Below are 22,970 nucleotides of genomic sequence, written 5' to 3' on the forward strand. Positions count from 1 at the left end.
TCCATGTTGCTCTTGTGGATATCATAGTGAAAACGCTCTACATTATTTTTTGCACTTGGGATAACTACTTTGAAATACTAAGTAATATGTATTTTCATACTAAGGGTTATCATATGTACACCATTACGCAAGGACACAAAGAACTCATTGTGGAAACCAGAAAATTGTTGAATCTGTATATAATTTTATCATCAAGACACAACGCTTTAAGTTTTCACAGACAAATAATTTAAAGGTCACATGCAACCAAAAAATCAAACATAATTAAAACACATTTATCACTTATTCATGACATATAATATACATTGCTGCTTTTAAAAAAACAAATAAGCACAATTATAAGCGTACAATCGCGATTCAAAAGTGCAATATTTTGTACTTGGGGTTACTTCCCCCGAAACGAAGCCCTCGGGAGACCGAACCCAGTCACAGCGGGTGGATATGCACTCAAGTGTAACGACGGCTTCCGATTGGCTGTTTCATTTGCTGATATGCTGAGGGTTCATTGTGTGTACAGAAAGATGATCTGTTTGATGGGCATTTTAGAAGTATAGCGAGTTACAAGAAAGTAAGATTCTTTATGGATAACAACTTCTTTTTGTGTACTTCATGCGTCGTTTCAGTATGGATTCATATACTGCTGTCAAATAAAATCATATACACTAAAAGAAGTTGTTATCCATGAAGAATGTATATAGAGATATTGGGTTTGGAAAAAAAATGTTCTCTGAATTTGCGCTCAATCCAATCAAAAATCATGTCAGTAGAGATGGTAAACTACTGCGTGACTGGAATCTGTCATTCGTCCAAGTACAAAGCAGGACTTGAAACTGACAAGAGTTTGCACCAGTTTCCGTCAGATCCACTCATCCGAAAAAAATGAATGTAGTTTGTTTCCAACCCACAGACATAAAAACTTGTCATGTGTGTCACACGTGCCTAATTACATAATGTGGCAGAGACCGGACTCGGGTGCACGAGTCATAAATCAACTTATTTTCTTTATGTCGTATAGTCTGATAGGTGTTAAGTTCAAATTGCACGGGGTCAATGATTGAAGCTGTGTATTGCATGTTGTCTTTAGCAGGCAGGCAGGCAGGCTGTGACAGAGACTGCTTACCACAATCAACAAGTTGTTTTACGTAACGAGTAGATTATTTACTTGTTTGTGTACACAACCAAGATTAGACTATTGCTCACGACCTCAGACGTTGAGCATGCATACTGTTTCAAGCCTCGCGAAAATATTCACTGCGCGTGCGTAATGGACGCAAGGCAGTAAAGCTGTTGAAACCAGTTTTCCCCCCAGCGCTGGGGGGAATTTAGTGAAACGTTTGAACTCCGATTTCGCGGGCTTTTTTTTCATCGCGTTTTTTTCAACTTTATAGGTTGAATTGGCATTTTTCATGATTTGTTTCGGTAAGTGCATACCGAAAGGTACCAGAATCTGCAAAGTTGTGTTTTACGTTGCATGTGACCTTTAACTTAACAATAACCTTCAAGAATAGAACCACCATGGCACGGACGAACCCAGAACAAATAACAGCTTGGAGGGTTAGCATGGAAGGTTCAAGAAGATTGCTGGAAAGGCCCACCCCAACGTTTTCAAGATTATACAATTCTTGTTGGAGGAGCCACAAATTAATAAACTCAAAATGCTGCAATACAGACTGCCCCCAAAGAAAAAGAACTATCAAGACGTCCAGTCCAGAGAGAACTGTCCAGTTTGGATCACCGACTTACGGGTGGCATTAGTGATATGTTATGTTACTTATGTAGAGTATCTCTGGGAAATTGCTTAAAGATGACAAGCAAGGTAAAACACAACTTTGCAGATTCTGATACCTTTCGGTATGCACTTAGCGAAACAGATCATCAAAAATGCAAATTCAACCTATAAAGTTGAAAAAAAGATGCAATGAAAAAAGCCCACGAAATCGGCCTAGCCAGCTCAGCCACCGCGACTTAGCCCACGCCCCAGTGGAAGTCGCGGTGGCTGAGCGGGCTAGGCGGCTGACTTTGTGTGCTGGCGATTAGGTGACTGACTCTGAGGGTGCGGGTTCGAATCCCGGATGGGACTCAACCGAAAATAAGTACTAGAATTCGTACTTTACTAAGAAAGTGAAATCCCAAATATGACATATGTTGCACAGTGAATAGGTTCACAGAGCTTGAAACAGTATGCATGCCCACCGTACAAGGTCATGAGCAGTAGTTGTGTACATAAACAAGTAAGTAATCTACTTGTTACATGAAAAAACCCAAGATGATTGTGATAGGCAGACTGTCACAGAGAAAAGTCACTGTCTGGTTTATTAACACCTATATGTCTGCTTGCCAACTTAAATTCCTGACCGTTCGCAATTTGAAATTAACACCTATCAGACCATAAAGACAGAGCTTATGGACAAATGAACCTGTGTCCAATGACAAGGCATCGTTACACATGAGTGCACATCCACTGGTCCTGACTGAATCCGGTATTGAGGGAGGTAAACCCAAGAACAAAATATTGCACTTTTGATTTGCAATTGTATGCTTTTAATTTTGTAATTTTTTTTTCACAATCACCAATTCATTTTATACAACATCACAAATAAACAATGACTGTGTTTTAATTTTTGGTAGCATGTGGCCTTTACATAATGTAACATGTATCATATGAACTGTTGGTAATGTAATTGTGAAATGTTGATAAAACAATCACTTCACAGTTGAATTCTGCATATAACAGAATATACATTTGTAATTGGTAACATGTGGTGCAATATTTGATATACTGATATTTCATTTGAAATGTTTTTATCTTATGATCAATAGTCCCAGCTAACATCTCGTATTGGCCCAGTGAAATCAGAAAATCAGTCTCTTTTAAGGCATTCCAGAACTGGGCCTGTACTATTTTGCACATTGGCGTTGAACTGGCCCAGTACAGGCAGAGAACTCTGGCCCAGAACACAGACGTAACGGTTGCCTAATTGACTCTTTACAGTTTGACAGCACTGGTCAAGTTATAAGTTTAATACCATTTCTACAGGTTAACACAAGATGATACCCAACAAAAAAAAATCTGAAGGAGAAAAACAAATCAAAACACAAGTTTATCCAAATGAGTTTACTTCCTCCAGAATAGAAGTTATGTTTTAGATGTAGATACGAAAACAGGTTTTGCATGATCTAAAAACATGGCGATGAATATATGATGAATGACCAAATGTATAAAATTTTCAAAATGCTCTTGTCTAAGCAAAATTTATGCTGCACGTTACTATTTAAAATTTAGCTCAAAACATAACTTGAGTAACAAAAGTAGTCTCTACAAGTGATTCAAAACAATGACTGTTACTATTAGAGTCACATTAAATCAGTTTACACTCTGAAATATGGAAGGTGTCAACCTCTACCTTTGGCCACCTCTCTTAACAGATGACATGGTCCTGAGATAATCTCCCACAATTCCCCAGACTGGAAGTGCACTGCCTGTACTGGGCCAGTACAGCATTGTGGGGCTGTGTTTACGGTAATCATCCATATGTGGCCCAGTACACTTTTGCCTGTGACAGACTACTAAAGGAAAATAAGCACTGGTTCAATACTGGCTCTATACTGGCATACATTATGCCAGTACCAACGGTACAGGCCAGAACGATGCTTGCACTTGCCCAGTAATGTGATGTTAGCTGGGGTGTAACTAAATACTGGTAAATTATGTTATAACATGTCAAATATCAATTTAGACTTATTTCATGTTTTTATTTTTTCATTTATTTCATTTCCACTTCAACTTCTCTTATAAATCTTGTGCACGTAAAAAAAACAGAATGGCCTTTGTTTGACTTCAAGGTAATGCCCCCTCTAGCTCACTCCAATGTTTTTAGAATTCTACTTCATGGGAACTAACCTCTGAATGATAACACAACATGTAAACATGTTAAATGATTGATTAGAAACAGCTTGATGAGCAGACAACAGCTTATATTTGTAATTCATAGCCAACCTGTCAACTGTAGTACACCAAAACAGGAGTTCCACAAGAATGTTTATTTACTCTTCATTCATCACCTAAATGTTTCAGAAAGCCATCACAGAAATCCTGATTGTGAAACATTCAGACCATCCAAATTTGCAGGATGATTATAGAAAAACAAAAAAGGATTAAAGACGGTAAAGTTGTTACTTGCCACCAACAGAATAACCTCCAGTAAAAGAACAAAGGAACTTATTACTGACAGAAACAGGTCCAGAAGAATTGCACGTCATTGTGCCAGGGGAGACAACTAGCAAAAATATGGAAACAGTATTGTCTACATTATTTAGCATCTTGGTACAATCAAGGGCAATGAATCTGTCAAAGAATTTAACAGTGATATTATATTTAGAAATGATAACAAAGATAACAAAGATTATGCTTCATGGACAAATTAAGACCTTGTAATGTAAGAAAATGTATTATGGATTGTTTTCCCATCGGTTTCACGAAATTCTTTAAACCTTTTTGGTTGCCAGTTGGTATGTTCAGGTATTTTGAGAACATGACATTGAAGCCATGACCCGATAACACGCATAATATGTTAACAATACAGGCATGCCTATCATGTGTCCAGAAACACTAAACAACCCTGACAGATGCCATTATCTCAGTGACTTATCTGGGATGGCAAATTGTGGGCCCGCTGCAGGCAAATTGGGAACATAAACATATTCTTATTTTTCTGCATTCAGAGGACGTATCTAATACTTCTGTCAACACCATTATGTACACTATGAGGTGAACATACCACATATCATGAATATTGGGTAATAAATAGGAATATTGGGCAACAAACAAACAAATAATATACACACCTTTGATGTAGTATTATATGTATTTTGAGTGAAACAGTAATAAAATAATTATTTCACTTGTTCTGACCATACAGACACTGTTAATTTATCAGGTGACAGTGACATTACTGTCATTAAATATACTGAACAGCAAAAGAAATGCAACTCTGGCTTCTTGTCAAGTGTTTATAAAGATGACATAAACATGAATGCTTAATTTTACAATGCACTTTGTCTAATTCGGACTGGCTTGGGACTGAGTCATAAAAAGTCATCATTAAATGTCACATTGCAACCAAAAAACAAACATAATTAAAATACAATTATCACTTAATCAGGACATATTATATACATTGATGACTGTGAAAAAACAAATAAACAAAACCATAAGCAACAATCGCAAATCAAAAGTGCAATATTTTGTTCCTGGGTTTCCTTCCCTTGAGATGAAGCACCCGGGAGACCAAACCCAGTTAGAACTGGTGGGTGTGCAATTAAGTGTAACGACTTTTCATTGGCTGATTAATCTGTCAATACGCTGAGGGCTTACTGTGTTTATAAAGAGATGATCTGCTTGATTGGCATCTTAGAAGTATGGTGAGTAATAAGAAAGTAAGATTTTTTATGGATAACAACTTCTTTTATTGTATATGATGCAATGTTTCGGTATGGATTCTTATACTGTTGTCACTTTTGCTTTACAAAGGTATATGAATCCATACACAAAAGAAGAAAGAATGAGTGAGTTTAGTTTTACAACGCACTCAGCAATATTCCACCTATATGGCAGCGGTCTGTAAATAATCGAGTCTGGACCAGACAATCCAGTAATCCAATAACCAACAACATGAGCATCAATCAATCAATTGGGAACCGATGATGTGTCAACCAAGTCAGCGAGTCTGACCACCCGATCCCTTTAGTCACCACTTTCAACAAGCATAATCGCCTTTTATAGCAAGCATGGGTTGCTGAGGGCCTATTCTACCCCGATACTTTAACAGGTCCACAAAAGAAAAAGTTGTTATCCATAAAGAATGTATATGGAGATGTTGGGTTTTGAAAACACATGCTTATTGCATTTGCGTTTGATCTGATCAACAATTACTGAGACGTGTGGCTGGGAACTGCCGGGAACTGCTGTTTGTAAAAGTACAAAGGAGAACTTGAAACTGACAATATGAGTTTGAACCAGTTTCCATCTGATCCTGTCACCAGAGAAATATGGATGCACTTTGTTTGCAACCCACAGACATATCACGTCACGTGAACACAGGGATGGCAACAGCTGAAAGTGATTTCACCTAAAAATCAGCTGGGGGCGGACACAATGCATCTAAGATGTTACAGTGAAATTCTGAAATTTCATAGCCCATACAGATGTAGGTACTTGACATTGATAAGCAGGACCTCTACCTCCCAAAAATTTTCTCACGGATTTAGACATATCTCAAGATGGATTGATTTGCATTGAAATCCGTGGATTTGTGAAAAATTGATATCCCTGGGTACAAACATCATACCTGCCTGTCTGTGTAAATTACTACATAATGTGACAGAGAGAACTCTGACGCACAAGCCATAAATCAATGTATTTCATTTATGGTGCATAGACCGACAGAAGTTACGTTCAAACTGCAAATGGTCAGTGATTGAATTTGTGTTTTGCATATTGTGATTACCAGACAGGCAGGCAGTGCCAGAGACTGCTTGTCACAATGGTTTATACCCGGACTTTGGACAACGACAAACACTCCATCCAAATTACTTGTCGACAGTCAAGGGGATAAGGGAGATGATGTTCCACATGAGTGACTTGACGCCCATTGTGCTCGCAATTAACAAACCAATCAAAAAAACAGTGTGATATCAACAGTGCACCATATGTTTATTATAACCCAGCTAAATAGCAGGGGTATAAGGCATTCATTCTGACCGTACATATTTGCACAATATATTTTGATATAGATATATATTATGTAAGTATAACTTTGAGAATTGTGATGATAAAGTCCATTTCAGTAATCTGAATGTTCAGCCAAGAGGGAGCAACTCTGACACATGGTCTGTGTAGTTCAAGTCAGTATGTCTGTCGGCAAGGTCGGCCTTCAAGGATAGAATCCTAGCGTCAATGATTCAGTAGCGACGTCTAGGGATGGGATCTCTCTGGTGTCCTTGGACCTGCTGAAATTTAACTTCAGTAGCTGACTGTTCTTTTTGCAGTGTTCGTACAACCTCAAACACATTCGGATGTGTCTTCATGGCATATGTGTTGATTTTGTTGTGCCAACCCTCCAAACTATTGTTAGTCCATTTTCAAAATGATTCCAAGTTGGCAGAGTCCATGGACCTTCTGTCCAGGGGGTAGTAACATAGTCCATCAGCTGTGTCACCTTCTCTTACGTTTTCTGAGCTCTGCGTCCAGTGACTGTGCTTGAAGCCATTGTGGTAAAGATTCTGACCTCCATTAATGTTGTCAGTGTGACCTGCACCATAGCATTTGCCATTTTGACAGTGATAACATTTCCTGATCTATTATATATGCCCAAATCATACAGGTTTTCAACAGGATTTCAATAATCCTGCTACTCCCAATTTCACAACATAATTTCAGAGGATTTTTTTTGTTTTGTGGCATGTGAAACTCCAAAATGGTAATCCTTCCACTTGCATAATGTAAACTAGTAGTTTGTCTGCAACCTTAATTTTCTTACAAATTGTTAAAAAGATTAGCTTAATTCAATTACTCATGACTAAGTCACTAAGCAAACATTCTCTTTAACACCGTCATGGTTTGTTGACCACACTATGTCAACACTCTGGGTTTTTACTCTGTCGACACATCATAATACATCATAATTTTCATTTGTCGACAGATCGTGCTGACACCGTCACAATCTATATTTTTTTTATGTTTCTGAAGACACGCATTAAAATATTTCAGTTTTCAAAACTGAGCAATTTTTAGCAATGAAATGACTATTTCTAATGCTACGTTTTCTTGAAATCTGCAAGTATGGGACCAGTGTATTTTATTACTGCAGACCCAAGATGCTTGTAATCACAAGAAACATCTTTTGTTCTCAAACTTTGACTGCAGAGATAATCCTTGCACGTATCACTTGGTGTGCTTTCACAAGTCAGTAAGAGGTCTGGTATGTTTAAGAAGTCAGGTTTGATTGACCAAATACTCAAGTGAATCCTAACACTGTCATCATTACATTGTAGCCTGATAGCTTGCTACAGGTCCTTGGTCAGTCATGTTCAGCAGATGAGGTCTGCGTTTGGACTAAGGCAATACAGTAACTGTAATAACCCGGTAATTCCAGCTCTCTTGTGAATCCATGCAATAAATATCAGGTAATAGGTATTTAATTAGTAGGTGTTTATATCCTCTGGTTCAGGTCCAAGGTCAGTCATGTTGGCCTCAGGCCCTGGTTCAAGGACAGGACAGCCTACTGATAGTAGGGCCTCTACAGCCTACTGATAACGAAACAGTATGAGGAACATTGTGCCCTGGTTTTACTAAGAAATGTTGACATTACTGTGAAGAAACAATTCATTAGAGCAATCACTTCTCAATTCCAAATTAATCCACTTTGCAAAATCTTGACAGTAATGGCAAGGTACAGGTCTGTAAGCAGTAAAAGGATGTAGCTAATGATAGGCTTATTGAATACCTAAATTATCTCGAACTAGCATCACAAAGCTTGGAAGCTCAAACTGTGCTTTCATTTCAAGCCACCCAGGACTGCCTGCAATAAAACTGATCCTAGACCTAAAACAAAACAAAAATGAAAAACCAATTTCTTGACATATTTATGAATTGTTTTTTGGTTTTATAAACTCTTGTTTTCAGTTAGTATCAGTCAAGGAGATCAGAAAAGCTAGAAATGACAGAGATCCCACAGGAATAAAACAAAGTCGGATGACCGAAATCCACAGCTGCCATATTGGTCCTCTTAAATCCTGTAATTCCAAAAATCTGTAGTGTCCCTGTCAACAACTGCCCATTTGGAAATTTAAGGTACCAACATCAATATGTTGTGGTGTCCAGTTATTTTGTAACTGAGGACATATGCCTGTTAAAACAGTCCCTACAGGTAAGATTGTGTCAAGCTCTGATAATTTATGACACAATTTGAGCTGCCATGTATGGTCTGTTTCATGTGGTATATCAAGTATGGACATGGAACTGGTGTGGATGACCAACGCTATACAGTTTTATTAACAACATCACACTTCTATATCTCACACCTTACAGTTAGTTCACTGATCATTTTGCTTTGATGGGTAGGTCTTAATGAAACAAACTTTGATGTCTTAACTACATACTTTTTAAGCAACTTTTCCTCAGCTTTCGCGAGTTATGAAAATAATGCTGATTGACTATTTTCAAAAGAACAAGTATGTTTGGCCATAATGGAACATAATTAGTATAATGGATAATCAGTGACAGTGAGATGATTGACATAACAGACAGGTGATTGTGTAGTAGAGCAAAAACCAACAACACTACATTTCAATTGTTGACATAATGACAACCACACTTTGCTCCTATAAATTTGTCATGATCTACAGGGCTATCAGCGTTATCACAGCAATAATCCAGTGCATGAAAATAAGTACAAGAAAATACCATGTTCATTGAACAACGATAACCCATCACAGTTATTTTTTGCAATGTAGGATATCTTTTCCCACACTATCCCAGAGCCAGGTTCTGGTGTGGTGTGACATGCAATTAAATTCAATCACTAATCATTTAACCTGTTTTTATGAAATTACAACAAAAATATTGCATATCAAAGATCTAATCTTCCAATACTTGTGTCAGTATAGTATATGTTAAATGTGTCATTTTCTCATGTAAAAATTGTCCACTCAAACACATAATTTTGAACGATAAAACTGAAGTTGGAGCAGCAATGTAGGGCTCCATGGTAATTCAGGCGTGTTCCCCAATAGAACTCAATAAGCCATTAGAACTTGGTCAGTTTACCTTTTGGGTACCTATAACCACAGGCAAACTGTAGCGCAAGTGGGGTTGCGCAGCATAGAGAATATGACCAGTCTTCATATATGCGAGCAAAGCAAGCAAAGGTTGGCAACGCACTTCCCTCTCTTCGGTTCAAAAAATATTTTTCATGTCAAAATATAATCTCACCACCATCGTAAGTACACTCCCATTTCCTCACTAGGTTGTGCTCTCAGATTTCCAACCGCATATTTAATAATTACTCATGTGAAATATGTTTTATTCAACATTTTAAGCACGACACATGGTACATCAGACCGTTCTTCACCTCCATTACCCCTGCCAGCTTCCGGTTCAAAGAGCACAACCTAGTGAGGAAATGGGAGTGTACCTTTGATGGTGGCGAGATTATATTTTGACATGAAAAATACTCTTTAAACCGAAGCGAGGGAAGTGCGTTGCCAACCTTAGCTTGCTTTGCTCGCATACATGAAGACTGATCATTTTCCTTACGCTGCGCAATCACATCTACAGTTTGCCCTTGCTTTAACATGCACCTTAGCATAAAAATGATAACAAACTCTGAGATACATACTGCCAACTTTCATTGATGAGCACCTATGAAGACAATGACAATAGCAAAATAGAATTTTACGCGTTCTACTGTTGCCTGCAATTCATAGGTATAATGAGCACAGGTCGAAATTGAACTGTTGGTTAAAGAGTTATGGGAGTTTGAAGTGTATTTGAGAGCTTGAATTCACCAAAAACCTAGCCAGAACACCATTTTTACATGTCAGCGTCTTGCTGAAATACATCCTCAGACCACAGTTATCGCCTTAAAGTTTTACCACGACCCGAAAGAAATACAGGAGAATATTGTAGCTTGTTTAAATGGGCTGTTCTGGACAATAAAGAGTTCCATCTTTATCAGGCTGCAGCTAGCCTTACCTTGGGTGTACAATCAAAACAACTAGTGACTGGGTTCTGGAATCACCAAATCCTCAGCTGTCAGACACATACACCCAATGTATTTTTTATAAAAATACTTTTCAGTTTTCACATGGTAAGTTGTGAAAAACCTGTGAAGTCTTCAAAAGTTTTTCACGAGAACTCTGCACTCAATATAGCAGCCATCAAAGGTACATCTTTACACTTTTTGGGCAGAATTTGCACCGTGGTTACAGGAGTGAGCAAGTGAGTTAGTTTAGTTTTACAACACTCAGCAATATTCCAGCTATATGGCGGCAGTCTGTAAATAATCGAGTCTGGACCAGACAATCCAGTGATCAACAACAAGAGCATTGATCTGCACAATTGGGAACCGATGACATGTGTCAACCAAGTCAGCAAGTCTGGCCACACGATCCTCTTACGACAAGCACAGTTGCCTTATAAGGCAAACATGGGTTGCTGAAGGCCTTTTCTACCCCTGGGCAAATTTACATCAATCTCAGAAATGGTAAAAATGAAACACCAAAAACACGGAAATCCGCGGATTCGCAGAAAATTCTCATGTCTGCTAAATGCATGCATGATATATATGGGGACATGGCTAAATCAGTTACAATTCCATCATTTTTTCAGCCATAAAGGACAGAAAAAGAAAATCCTTCTCACCAAGTAACATAAAGACAAAAATTAAAGATAAAGTTATGAACCTATAGAAAAATTTAACTTCATTGGGGGATGTCCCAAATTCAAGATCACAAGTCATTAACTGTTTCATTCGATATCAATCTATTGTAAAAGAAACACTCAGTCACACAATCAATTAACTGAAGGTACTGTATGACATAAAATTATGTACTATTTAACGAATGGCTTGAAAAATTCGGAATGGCGAAAACTGTTACATTTAGTTGTCAGAAAACATCTATTTATACTGCCATGATTCCCTTCTGCCACGTTATTATAAAAACATAATCTGCAGCAGAGAACTGGATGCACATATAGGTGATTAGCTAATCAAGTATCATAATAAATTCTCTTTCATTAATTTAAAAAATAGCAGGGTAATTTTCTACATACTGCTAAAATCGGGCAATAACTGATCACTGGCCAGTAAAAACACTGAAGAACACTAGAAAACTTTAACTGTCGGAGGGGGGATACCAGCAGAGGGTTCTCTCTTGAGTCAGGTTTGGCAAGAAACATACAGGTCCTGTTACCAAGTAACAATTAAAGGTTCTCCCTTAAAGGTCACATGCAACCAAAAAATCAAACATAATTAAAACACAATTATCACTTATTCATGACATATAATATATACTGCCGCTTGTAAAAAAACAAATATACAAAACTATAAGCATACAATCACGATTCAAAAGTGCAATATTTTGTACTTGGACTTACTTCCCTCGAAACAAAGCCTTCAGGAGACTGAACCCAGTTGTACTTTGTAGCGGGTGGGTGTGCACTCAAGGGTAACAACAGTTTCCGATTGCCTGGTTCATTTGCTGATACTTTGAGGGCTCATTGTGCGTTCAGAAAGATGATCTGTTTGATGGGCATTTTAGAAGTATGGTGAGTCACAAGAATGTAAGATTCTTTATGGATAACAACTTCTTTTATTGTACTTGATGCATCGTTTCAGTATGGATTCATATACCGTTGTCAAGCAAAATCATATACACTAGAAGAAATTGTAATGCATAAAGAATGTATATAGAGATGTTGCGTTTCGCAAATACATGTTCTCTGGATTTCTCTTCGATCCAGTCAAAAATTATCTCAGTTGAGATGGTGAACTACTGTGTGGCAGGAATCTGTCATTCGTCCAAGTACAAAGCAGGACTTTAAACTGACAAGAGTTTGCACCAGTTTCCATCAGATCCAGTCATCCGAGAAAAATGGATGTAGTTTGTTTGCAGCCCACAGACATAAAAACATGTCATGCACAAATATCACACCTGCCTCATTACATAGTGTGGCAGAGACAGGACTCGGGTGCACGAGTCATATGTCAATTTATTTTGTTTATGGTGTATAGCCTGATAGGTGTTAAGTTCAAATTGCATGTGATCAGTGATTGAAGCTGTGTATTGCATACTGTCTTTAGCAGACAGGCAGGCAAACATATAGGTGTCAATAAACCAGACATTGAACTTTCTCTGTGACAAAGGCTGCTTACCACAATCAACAGTTTTTTTTGTGTAACGAATAGATTATTTACTTGTTTGTGTACACAACCAAGATTAGACTACTGCTCAAGACCTAATACTCTGGGCATTCATACTGTTTCAAGCTCCGCTAACTTATTCACTGAACACGCGTTATGGGCGCAGCGCAGTACAGCTGTTGAAACCACTTTTTCCCACAGCGCTGGGGGAAATTTAGTGAATCGTTTGAACTCCGATTTCGCGGGCTCTTTTTCCATCACGTTTTTTTTCAACTTTTTACATTGAAATGGCTTTTTTGATGATTTGTTTCAGTAAGTGCATACCGAAAGGTATCAGAATCCGCAAATTTGTGTTTTACGGTGCGTATGACCTTTAACACTGCACTGCATACAGCACCATTTCACTACTTTACTTGAGCCCCATATATTTCCTGTGAAGAACCTTTGTTACATATCATTGGGGTTGTAGACGCCAACCTTAGTAAATCCAGACAGAAACCTGCATGGTCTTGCTTCCAATCACATACCTTATGGGTCATACACTCCAACAGATCGGTCGTGTTATCAATCCCTAAACACTTCTTCTTCTTTTCTGAAGACAGTTTCTCAGGAGTGGGCGTGGTGTGGGGATTAGGGTGACTGTTAGCATGGCTCTCCTCTGCTACAAAGGCGTCCAGCTGGTTGTATGAAAGTGTCCCATTCTCATCCATGTCACGAAACACACTTTGTAGGAACAATGCATTAAGTTGGGTCGTACTGTAACTCCGGTTGTAACACGTGTTTATGCTGCAGAGTAGCAGGAGAAGCAAAACACTTTCTCTCATGGTGACAACAGGTTATATCAGAATAACTACACGAAGTCAGGATATAAACAGAATAGAGCTCAGGTTCGCCCTCAATACGAAGCTACTCTGTACAAAGTCACAAAGATAACCTTATCCGAGAAGACAACAGACTCTTCTCCACGTTGCACGCGGTCGTCGTTCGTTCCAGTTGACAGTCAAAGCGGACCAATACCAAAACGGCATGAGCGTAAAATGGCCAAAACGCCCTGCTGTAGAGGACCCGAACACGAAAGAATCAGAAATAAATCTGGTCATAAGATTACATGACATAAAAATGGAGAAAGCCCAGGTCTGTTATATCCCGGTGATAAACATAAAGACAAACATAAACTATTAATCTGATGACTTACTTTACTTACGTGACTTTGGGTTTTTAGAAGTTGAGAGGATCCGTAGAACATGCTTCAGTTATAATGTTTGTTTCATATGTGACAGCAACCGACACAAGCGGGATATATACAATATTACATACATGATCCCATATATGATCCCTTTAGTCTCCACAATCTTGGTTTAGTGAATACAATTCAAACCCGGATCTCCCAGTATATTTTTTATATATACGTGACATTAATTCATTCGTAGATAATGAATTCTGTACTAACATTGTGTGCAGAGTTAATGATCTACTAATCGAAACGTATCATCAGTTAGGGATATGCTTTTCTAGATTCTGCACTTAGTGCTGTCTTTGAATATCAGTAAAGGACTCCTTGAACTCAGTTTCAACATTTCTTCTTTGCCGCAGGCACTGGTACATTTATCAAGCACATATATGCACGTGCCGAATGTCCCTAAACGTCGTTTCCTAACAAAAACGAAGTACCGATCAGAAAAATAAATCTGCCTTTATTACTGCATGCAGTGTAATATTTATACTGGAATATTAAACTGTTTTTTCTCTGCTCCAATGACATCTTCGAGTTCAATACAAAACATCCAAATGGACTAGTATGATGTTCTATTTTCATCGTATACCCTCCTATCCTGCATTATTCTGTTTTGATAAGATTTGGAGAAAGTAGAACCTGCAGGAGTTCAATTTGGAATCTGGGGAGCAATACTGACTTGGACCACGTCATCCGTACTGCATCCCTGTACGTATTACTACCCCAGGTTTACATTGGCATATAATAAATTATTATCATAGCCCAGTCAGGAACTTTACAAAAGTCCAGTTAAGGGATAATCACCAGCACACACCTCCACACTAGAAACAACCCCGGCCCAATGTGCAGGACTGGTGCGTACATCCTGCAATGCTGTAGCACAGATAAATCTCACCCAAGTTCTTCAGGGTGTTCACTCTATGAACATAAGTCGACAATAGTTTCAAAATTGGAAACTTTTGAGGTAGAATATTCCATTGCAGCGATATCAAGGAAGCCAGTTTAGGATGAGATAAGTTCATTGTCCACATGCTTAACTGAACAAACCAGAGCTTCTGTTTGTGACGAACTAGGCACCATAACAATAATTACTTGCCAGGGAAACTTACGAAAATTGATGAACCTATGGCTACGAAAGATGTGGCATGTTTTGTTGTTATCTGTTAGTTGTTCGTATGAGAGTAACGTAACATGTTTATCCAGTTCCTGTGTACACACTGACATAATGCACAGTGCGTTATACAGTTATACTACATGCAAGGCCTTTCAATGCGATCTAATTTCCATAAATATCATATCACATTATTGAGAAATTCGTTAACGCATGATTGATCTGAAAATAAACTCAAACTCGTATATAAAGTACAGCGCTTGTTTAGTATCTGTGTGTATATATATATTTATACATGCAGTGTCTAATTCAAATGATGTTTCCTTTTCATGAAGTAGCACATTATGATTAGCATGTGACAATATGAGCGTTGGTTATTATATTTATCATATGTAGCATATGTTGACATTATACTTATCATATCCAAATATGAGCGTTGGCACAGCAGTGTACTGTACGTTCAGGAATTGCTGGGTCGACCACGCAGGCTGACATCTGTGTACTTCCTTAACAGCCCCCGTGGTGTGGTGGTTAGAGCGTCCGTCCGGAGAGGCAGGTCGATCCCCTCCCTGACACAACAGTGTACTGAACGTTCAGGACTTGCTGGATCGACCACGCACGTTGACATTGGTATACGTTCTTTTAAAAGCCTCCGTGGTGTAGTGGTTAGTGTGTCCGCCTGGGGAGAGGAAGGTCGCAGGTTCGATCCCCTCTCTGATACAGCAGTGCACTGTACTTTCAGGAATTGCTGGTCGACAGCTGTATTTTTCCTGTAGACCACCGCCTCCTTGGCATAGTGGTGACAGCGTCCGCCCGGAGAGGGGAAGGTCGCTAGTTCGATAACCGGCCGCGCCATACCAAAAGAGTGGAGGACTGTAGTCTTTTCGGACGAAAGTCGGTATTGTCTTTCTGTGGCAGACGGCAGAGCTAGAGTCTGGAGAAGGAAAGGTGAACGCTACACCGATGGTTGCATTGTGTAATCGCTGTTCGAGATCCCCCACGTAGTGCCGCATTTAATCACGCGTTCCCTAACAGGACAACGCCCGTGCCCACACTGCCATATTAACAACAAACCTCCTCCAGCAGCACGACGTCCGTGCACTGCCATGGCCATCCCCCAGTCCGGACTAAAACCCTATACAGAAGGCTTAATGTCAATCGACCAAGGCCGACAACTGCAGCACAGCTCACTGAAAATTTTAACAGAATGTGGAATGACATCACCATGGCATTCATCAACAGTTTGGTGCATTCCATGTGTGCGACATTTCTTTTGTGGCGGAGTATAAATTCCTGTATGTAATTACATTCCCTCATGTAATGGAAATTCATGTGTGTAAAGCAGATTCATGTATGAAATTCAACTTCCTAAGTGTAACGTACATTCCTGTACAGATTCCTGTGTGTGAAGTAGATTCCTGCGTGTAATGTAATGCAAATGATAGTGTGGTAGTTTAGGATACTTTGGGTTGGATACTTCAATATAAGCTATTAGTGTGTTCCCGGCTATGCTGATATGCATAGCCACAACACACCCGGGAGGTTAGTGTGGTCTGCCTGGCATGTGCAGCCCATGCACTGCCTGTCTCTAGCCTCATGAAAGGAGTAGCTTCATAGCACTCCTTGTCTTTAGTCCACTGGTCCGTCAGAGGTGAGGACAATTGTTTGAGTCATGGTAATCAAGACCAAGTAGATAAGCTTTTAAGTTTACCACAGAAAATGAATATATTTATTTGTTTGGGACATAGGCTTTGAAATCAGAGCCATGTCTTGGTAGGATTTGGAGTCAGGTTAGATTGTTAGGTATAGGTATGTTATAAATAAATTACTGAGTTTCCCATGTCTATTACGTTTTACCAGCAATAAGGCCTGATTCATAGAGCTAAGTTATCATCACCGCATAAAAACAAAAGTACACAACGCAAGGTCAAAAACCAGAGAATAGCCAACTTCAGCTGTCACTGGGCAGAAAAGCCTATTACAAGAGACTCAATAGTATCACTTGCGAGGTAGTGAGTGGCGACGAGGTGTACACTGATAGAGCAACTGTTCTTGGTAGATGGCAGGGTGACTTTTCTTCCCCATTCTCAGATGCTGATTACCCTTCCTTTGTTACCGCTCATCTACAACATGTCAACAGTGAAATTGACAAGGGTCATGTGACTCACTCATATGTTGACACCAGTGACCTGGATTCGCCCTTTCTCCTCAGTGAGGTAGAACGTGCTGTTGCACGTGCTAGGCGTGGAAAGGCAGCAGGTCCTGACTGTTTACCCGCAGAGGCATTAAATAATAAATCATGTATTAGCATCCTACATAAAATTTTGCGCTATGGTCAAGGGACGGAAATAAATATCTACAGTTTGTATTCAGTCCTTAAAAACAGGAATATTAACAGTGTTCCTTTGTTTTATTGATGCCATGAAGGCCTTTGATAAAGGTAATAGGCGATGTTTGTCGTATAAATGATCACATCTGGTAATTAATGGGCAATTTTTACATGCAGTTCAGGCTCTGTATGATAACACTTCAGGCAGGGTCCGAGTTAAGAACGAATACACACATGCTTTCGAAATTCAATCCGGAGTTCGGCAAGGATGCACATTATCCCCGACGTTATTTTCAGTGTATATTAACGATCTTGCTACCGAAATTAAACGCTTAGGATGTGGCATTGACATCAATGGAACTATGTTGGATCTTCTCCTTTATGCTGACGATTTTGCCTTGATAGCCTCAGACGAGTTGTCACTACAGAGAATGTTTATTGTATCCGACTGGTGCTCCAGGTGGCGTATGTTGGTAAATATTCAGAAAACTAAAGTTGTTCACTTTCGTCCCTCTTCTATCGCCAGGTCAAGTTTTACATTCAATATTGGTTGTAAGGCTTTGGAATACAACTCTGCCTATCAATATTTTGGAATTTGGTTACAGGAAAATCTGGATTTAAATTTACAGCTGAAGAGATTGCAAAAACGACCGGTGGTGCTCTCGGAGTAATTATTTCCAAATTTAAGTCTGTAGGTGGCCTGATGTGTTTATGATACTTTGTACAATAATTTAGTTCAGCCTATACTGACCTATGGCGCTGCTATATGGGGCACAAAACAGTTTAGCTGCAGTAACTCGGTTCAAAACCGTGCCTGCAGATTTTTCTAAAGAGTTGCTTGTAAAACACCAAATTTAGCAGTCAGCGTTTTAGCGTACGTTACTCGATTAATTCCCAAATCTCACAGCAGTACTGTGACTAAGCTGCGCTGCACGTTCTCTCCGCTTAGAAGTTGAACGTGTCAGGTTCACTCGACCTAAAATACCCCTGGAACATCGGTTATGTAAGTTCGATTACCGCTCAGTGGAGGGTGACATTCATTTTCTGATCAGTTTCCCTTTTTATTCAGATTTACGATACAGTTTTCTGTTGAACCAGCAGTCTGTCTGCATACATACTACAACACACAACATTTGTTAAATCTCTTGCCGCTTTAGTCAACCGTATGTACAGGAGGAGACAAAATACCTCTTGGTACGGTGATGGGGTGGGTGGGTGAGCATGAATGTTCTTTTGTGTGCAAAATTGGGATGTAAGTGCAAAACATTTGTTATTTATCTTAAATGTTTTACTGTGATATATATTTTTACATGTGTCTCATAGGTCAAATGGCCGGAAGCTATGTAATTCATTTTTAACAGTGTCATGCACCGAATACTAGCATGTGACGCATTTATAAAATATTTTTCTTCATTATCTTCTGTAAATGTCTGTTTAAATACCCATGCGAAATGGATTTCTGTATAGATTCTTGTGTGTAAAGTCACTTTGTAATTAATACCCCGGTGTTTGTCTCACAAGCTGCAAGTTTACATGATATTGTTTAGCAATACCTCTTATTAGATATTTGAAATACCTCTTATTTTTTTATATAAAATTACTTGGATTTCTGGTATAAACAACCTTGACCAGCCATTAGTTTGTGATGAGGTATTCCCTTATTCCCTCTTTTTCTTTATTTTCCAGCAGGAGAACGACCCAAAACATCGTTCAAAGCATTCACATGTTTGGGGACTTATGAAGGAAAGTGTCAATATGAAAAATCTGACAAATATTGCTGAAATGAAAGAAGAGGTGGTCCGTTATTGGGACAGCATGGACCATGACTTTCTAAATTCTCTGATCAGTAGTATGCCCCGCCGCATTGAAGCGTGCGTTGCTGCCCATGGTGATCTGACTTGACAAATACTGATGGTTTGCCTGTCTTTGAATCTGGAGTTACGTGCTGCTAAGAGTCACATTTAATACGCGAGTGATGATTAAAAAGGCAATCTTAAAATTATCAATTTCTGGTCATATACTACACACGCACACACACGCACACACACGCACACACAAGCACTACATTACAGGAGGTACGAATGCTTCCCGAAAAGATACGAAAGCTTCGTGAAACAGGAACCAGGATTGAGCAGCACATTCTTGTATATTTTACCCAGTAACGAGAATATCGAGGGTTGTCTTAGTGATGATCTTCATTTTCCAAGTTGTAAGATAATTAGCATTCTCTATTCCTACATGGCCTCTCCGATGTAGATAATTTGTCAGTGCCCAATACGTTCGTCTTGATTGAGAACTGTCATTTCTGCATTCTCAATTCTTTCAAGATACGAGGTTCTCAAGATTCAGATAATCCGCCTTGTAGATTATCTGCATTTGTAAGTAGGCTCTATTGGTTAAAAAAGTCACTGACGCCGTCGGTTCCAAATGCATTCCCGTGCGTCAAATACTCAATAACACCCGGAAATTGGCCAACAATTATCGACATTGTACACACAAAAGTAAACCAAAGGGTTTTAGTGTCTGCACTCGCTTACATCGAGCACGGATACAGCAGTGAAGTGTCATCAGCTCCCGTTTCAGCTGGTTCCCATGGTAGCATCTGGAGTTGCTCATTTGTGACGTCATTCTAAATTTACGTCACAATATGATTGAATGACGTCCCCACTGTTGATGACAAAAACAAAACAATTGTTTGCGGTGTTTCTACGAGTCAATACGCTGTGAATAGTCTTGCAGTTTCCGGGAATCTAATACCATTTGATCATGTTTTTCAACCAATCAAATTACAGAACACAGTGACTTTTGGTTTACAATGGTTAAAAAAGTGCCTGCTTATATCATGAACTCTGAGCGCATCGGTGTTGTAACGGCCGTTATTCAGTGTATTTTCCACCCATAGAATGCACCAAGCTAACTCCCTTGTTGTCCATCCAACACAAATATATTACAGTGCACGTAGTTGGTGGGAACTGACACTTCAGAATTTCTGGTGTAATAAAATTTGAAAGAACACTTGTCACCTGTTTCTGCTCGTTATGCAGTTTGTCTACTTCGATGTCCTTTAACTGGACATAAGAGCAAACGTCTTCAGTTGTCACGGGACTGCTGCGTAAAACGGAAAGCAAATAGAAAAAAAAACCCGTAATAAATATAATCTAAACATTAAGAAAATGTCAGTTAAATGACTCCTTATTTCCTGAAATATTAAGCTGCAAACAGGTAAAAACGAAGTGATACTAGTGTGCGTAGATAAGGTGTTTACAAGGCCACAAAACCTACCAGTCATACCTTCATGATCAAACATGTCTTCGGTCTCTTGGTCATCTACGGTTGTTGGTTGGTTTCACAGTTTTAGGGCGACATGGGCCAGTAAAAAGCCTATCTGCACCCAACACATGGCCTTCATTTGAATAACAACCGTATGTAGCAGCATTGTAATTTCAAAGGGAATCGTTTAATTGAAATAAAAGAAAAGGCAACAGTGTCAACATTACTTTAGATAGATAAATAAGCATATCGAATAACCTCTGCTTAGTGTTACAGACTAAAAGCCTTAAGTAACCACTCTCATTTCTGAAAGACGAGATACTTGTTCATTAAAAAAACAGTAGGTTCATATGTCAGAGTGTTAAAATGTTTTAAAACCATAGACTTACATCTAAGCCATGTCAGAGCCTGTCTAGATAATATCATATTTTCCAGAAGACGAGACAAAATCTAAAACTGCCCGTTGCACAGACCCATACATGATATTGGGGCCCAAAACTGTTTCCCATGAAAATACATCATCAACCTCAAGTACAGCATTTCTGAGATTGTGTCGAATGTTATTGTGCAGAGGGTATGTAATTAGAAAATGTTCGATGTTTTCTGGCGTCTCCAAATTGCAATGGCCACATTTAGAAGAGACCGCCTTGTGTATAATACTCCTGTAAGCATTAAGCCCACAGTGTCCAAGTCTAAGTCGTGAAAGAATTACCTCATCACGCCTTTTACGACGACGAATTTTATGACCACCTTTCAAGGGATGGTCTAAGTTTGTACATATGACGACCAGTTACTCCTTGTAACAGATTTCCATAAAACATTTTCAAAATCTTTGGGGACTGGTTGAAATTCAGACAAATCAACTTGAGGGAACTATAATCCACATTTGGCTAAATTATCTGCCATCTCATTTCCATGAATTCCAACATGTGCTGGGACCCACACAATGTCGCATGCAATGTACTTCATTATCTTGTCAACTTTAATATCTCATGAACAATGTCATCTCTAGATCCATTTGCACCAGCTTCTATAGCTTTGATTGCTGCCATGGAATCTGTAAAGATAATTACTTCATGATCATGTTCATCTACCCATCTCAATGCTTGCAAAATGGCCAAAAGTTCAGCTGCAAAAACAGAAAGATAATCAGGGAATCTGAACACCAACAATCGATATATTGGGAATCCAAAAAGCCCCAGCAGTACGACAATTTGATGGCTCTTTCGATGCATCGGTGTATATATGTGTTAAATTAGCATAATTTTCAGAAAGAAAGTCTTGGGTTATCACTTTTATTATGTTTTGGTCCATTCTCTTATTCACTATTGAACTGAGTTCATAATTCAGTCCAGGTTTCAGTAGAAGCCACGGTGGTGTAACAGGAGGAGCAGAAGGATCAACTAGGTTACACTTGTAGATACCATGTTGATCAGCCAATCTCTGTATATTCAAGCCAAAGAGTAATTTGCCATGAGTCCAGTCACACATGACATATTCCACACAATCATTAACAATCTCAGTGACTGCATGGTGTTTGTTTTTGGTTTTCATTTTTTTTAAATATTTCAAAGATACCTGTTGTCTTCGAAGATGAAGGGGCATCTCTGAACACTCAACTTGAAGCGCTGAGACTGGAGTTGTAGCATATTCCTCAGTACATATTCTCAAAGCTTTAGACTGAATTCGTTCAAGCTTGTTAAGATGACTCTTAGCTGCCGACATATAGACCCGGCAACCATAATCAAGTCTTGACAAGATAAGGGCCATGTACAGCAACAACATAGTTGACTTATCAGCACCCTACTTTGTTTTGGAAATACACCTTAATAAATTGATGATCTTGTTACATGTGTTATACAAATGTGTGATGTGGTAAGACCATGTTAGTCTTTGATCAAAATACACTGACACCACTTCCATTTTATGCTGTCCAAGAATTAGATTGGTGTCATGACGAATTTTACGTGTCGTGATCATCATCGCCACTGATTTGGATTTGGAAATCTTAAACCCCCACTTTGAACACCATTTACTGACTATGTTTAAGCAGTTTTGTATAGATTCTAAGACAAACTGAAAATTAACAAAAGCGTCTCCAAA

At 38.9% G+C, this 22,970-nt stretch overlaps 1 protein-coding gene across 3 annotated transcripts in view; it reads right to left on the reverse strand.

Moving 5' to 3' along the window:
- LOC137261863 (metal cation symporter ZIP14-like) overlaps positions 1–13,938 on the reverse strand; it is a 44,398-nt gene extending 30,460 nt beyond the window's left edge. Inside the window, exon 1 of one of the 3 annotated variants that reach the window (XM_067799669.1) lies at positions 13,451–13,934. In XM_067799669.1, coding sequence (XP_067655770.1) covers positions 13,451–13,747 — 297 coding nt within the window. In that variant the 5' untranslated portion in view covers positions 13,748–13,934. Of the gene's footprint in view, positions 1–13,450 lie in introns of all 3 variants that reach the window. The other 2 variants (XM_067799668.1, XM_067799667.1) reach the window with 2 other exon arrangements.
- Between the last annotated feature and the right edge of the window lie 9,032 nt (positions 13,939–22,970).

This window comes from Haliotis asinina, chromosome 14 (genome assembly GCF_037392515.1).
Source record: "Haliotis asinina isolate JCU_RB_2024 chromosome 14, JCU_Hal_asi_v2, whole genome shotgun sequence".
Classification (NCBI taxonomy): domain Eukaryota; kingdom Metazoa; phylum Mollusca; class Gastropoda; order Lepetellida; family Haliotidae; genus Haliotis; species Haliotis asinina.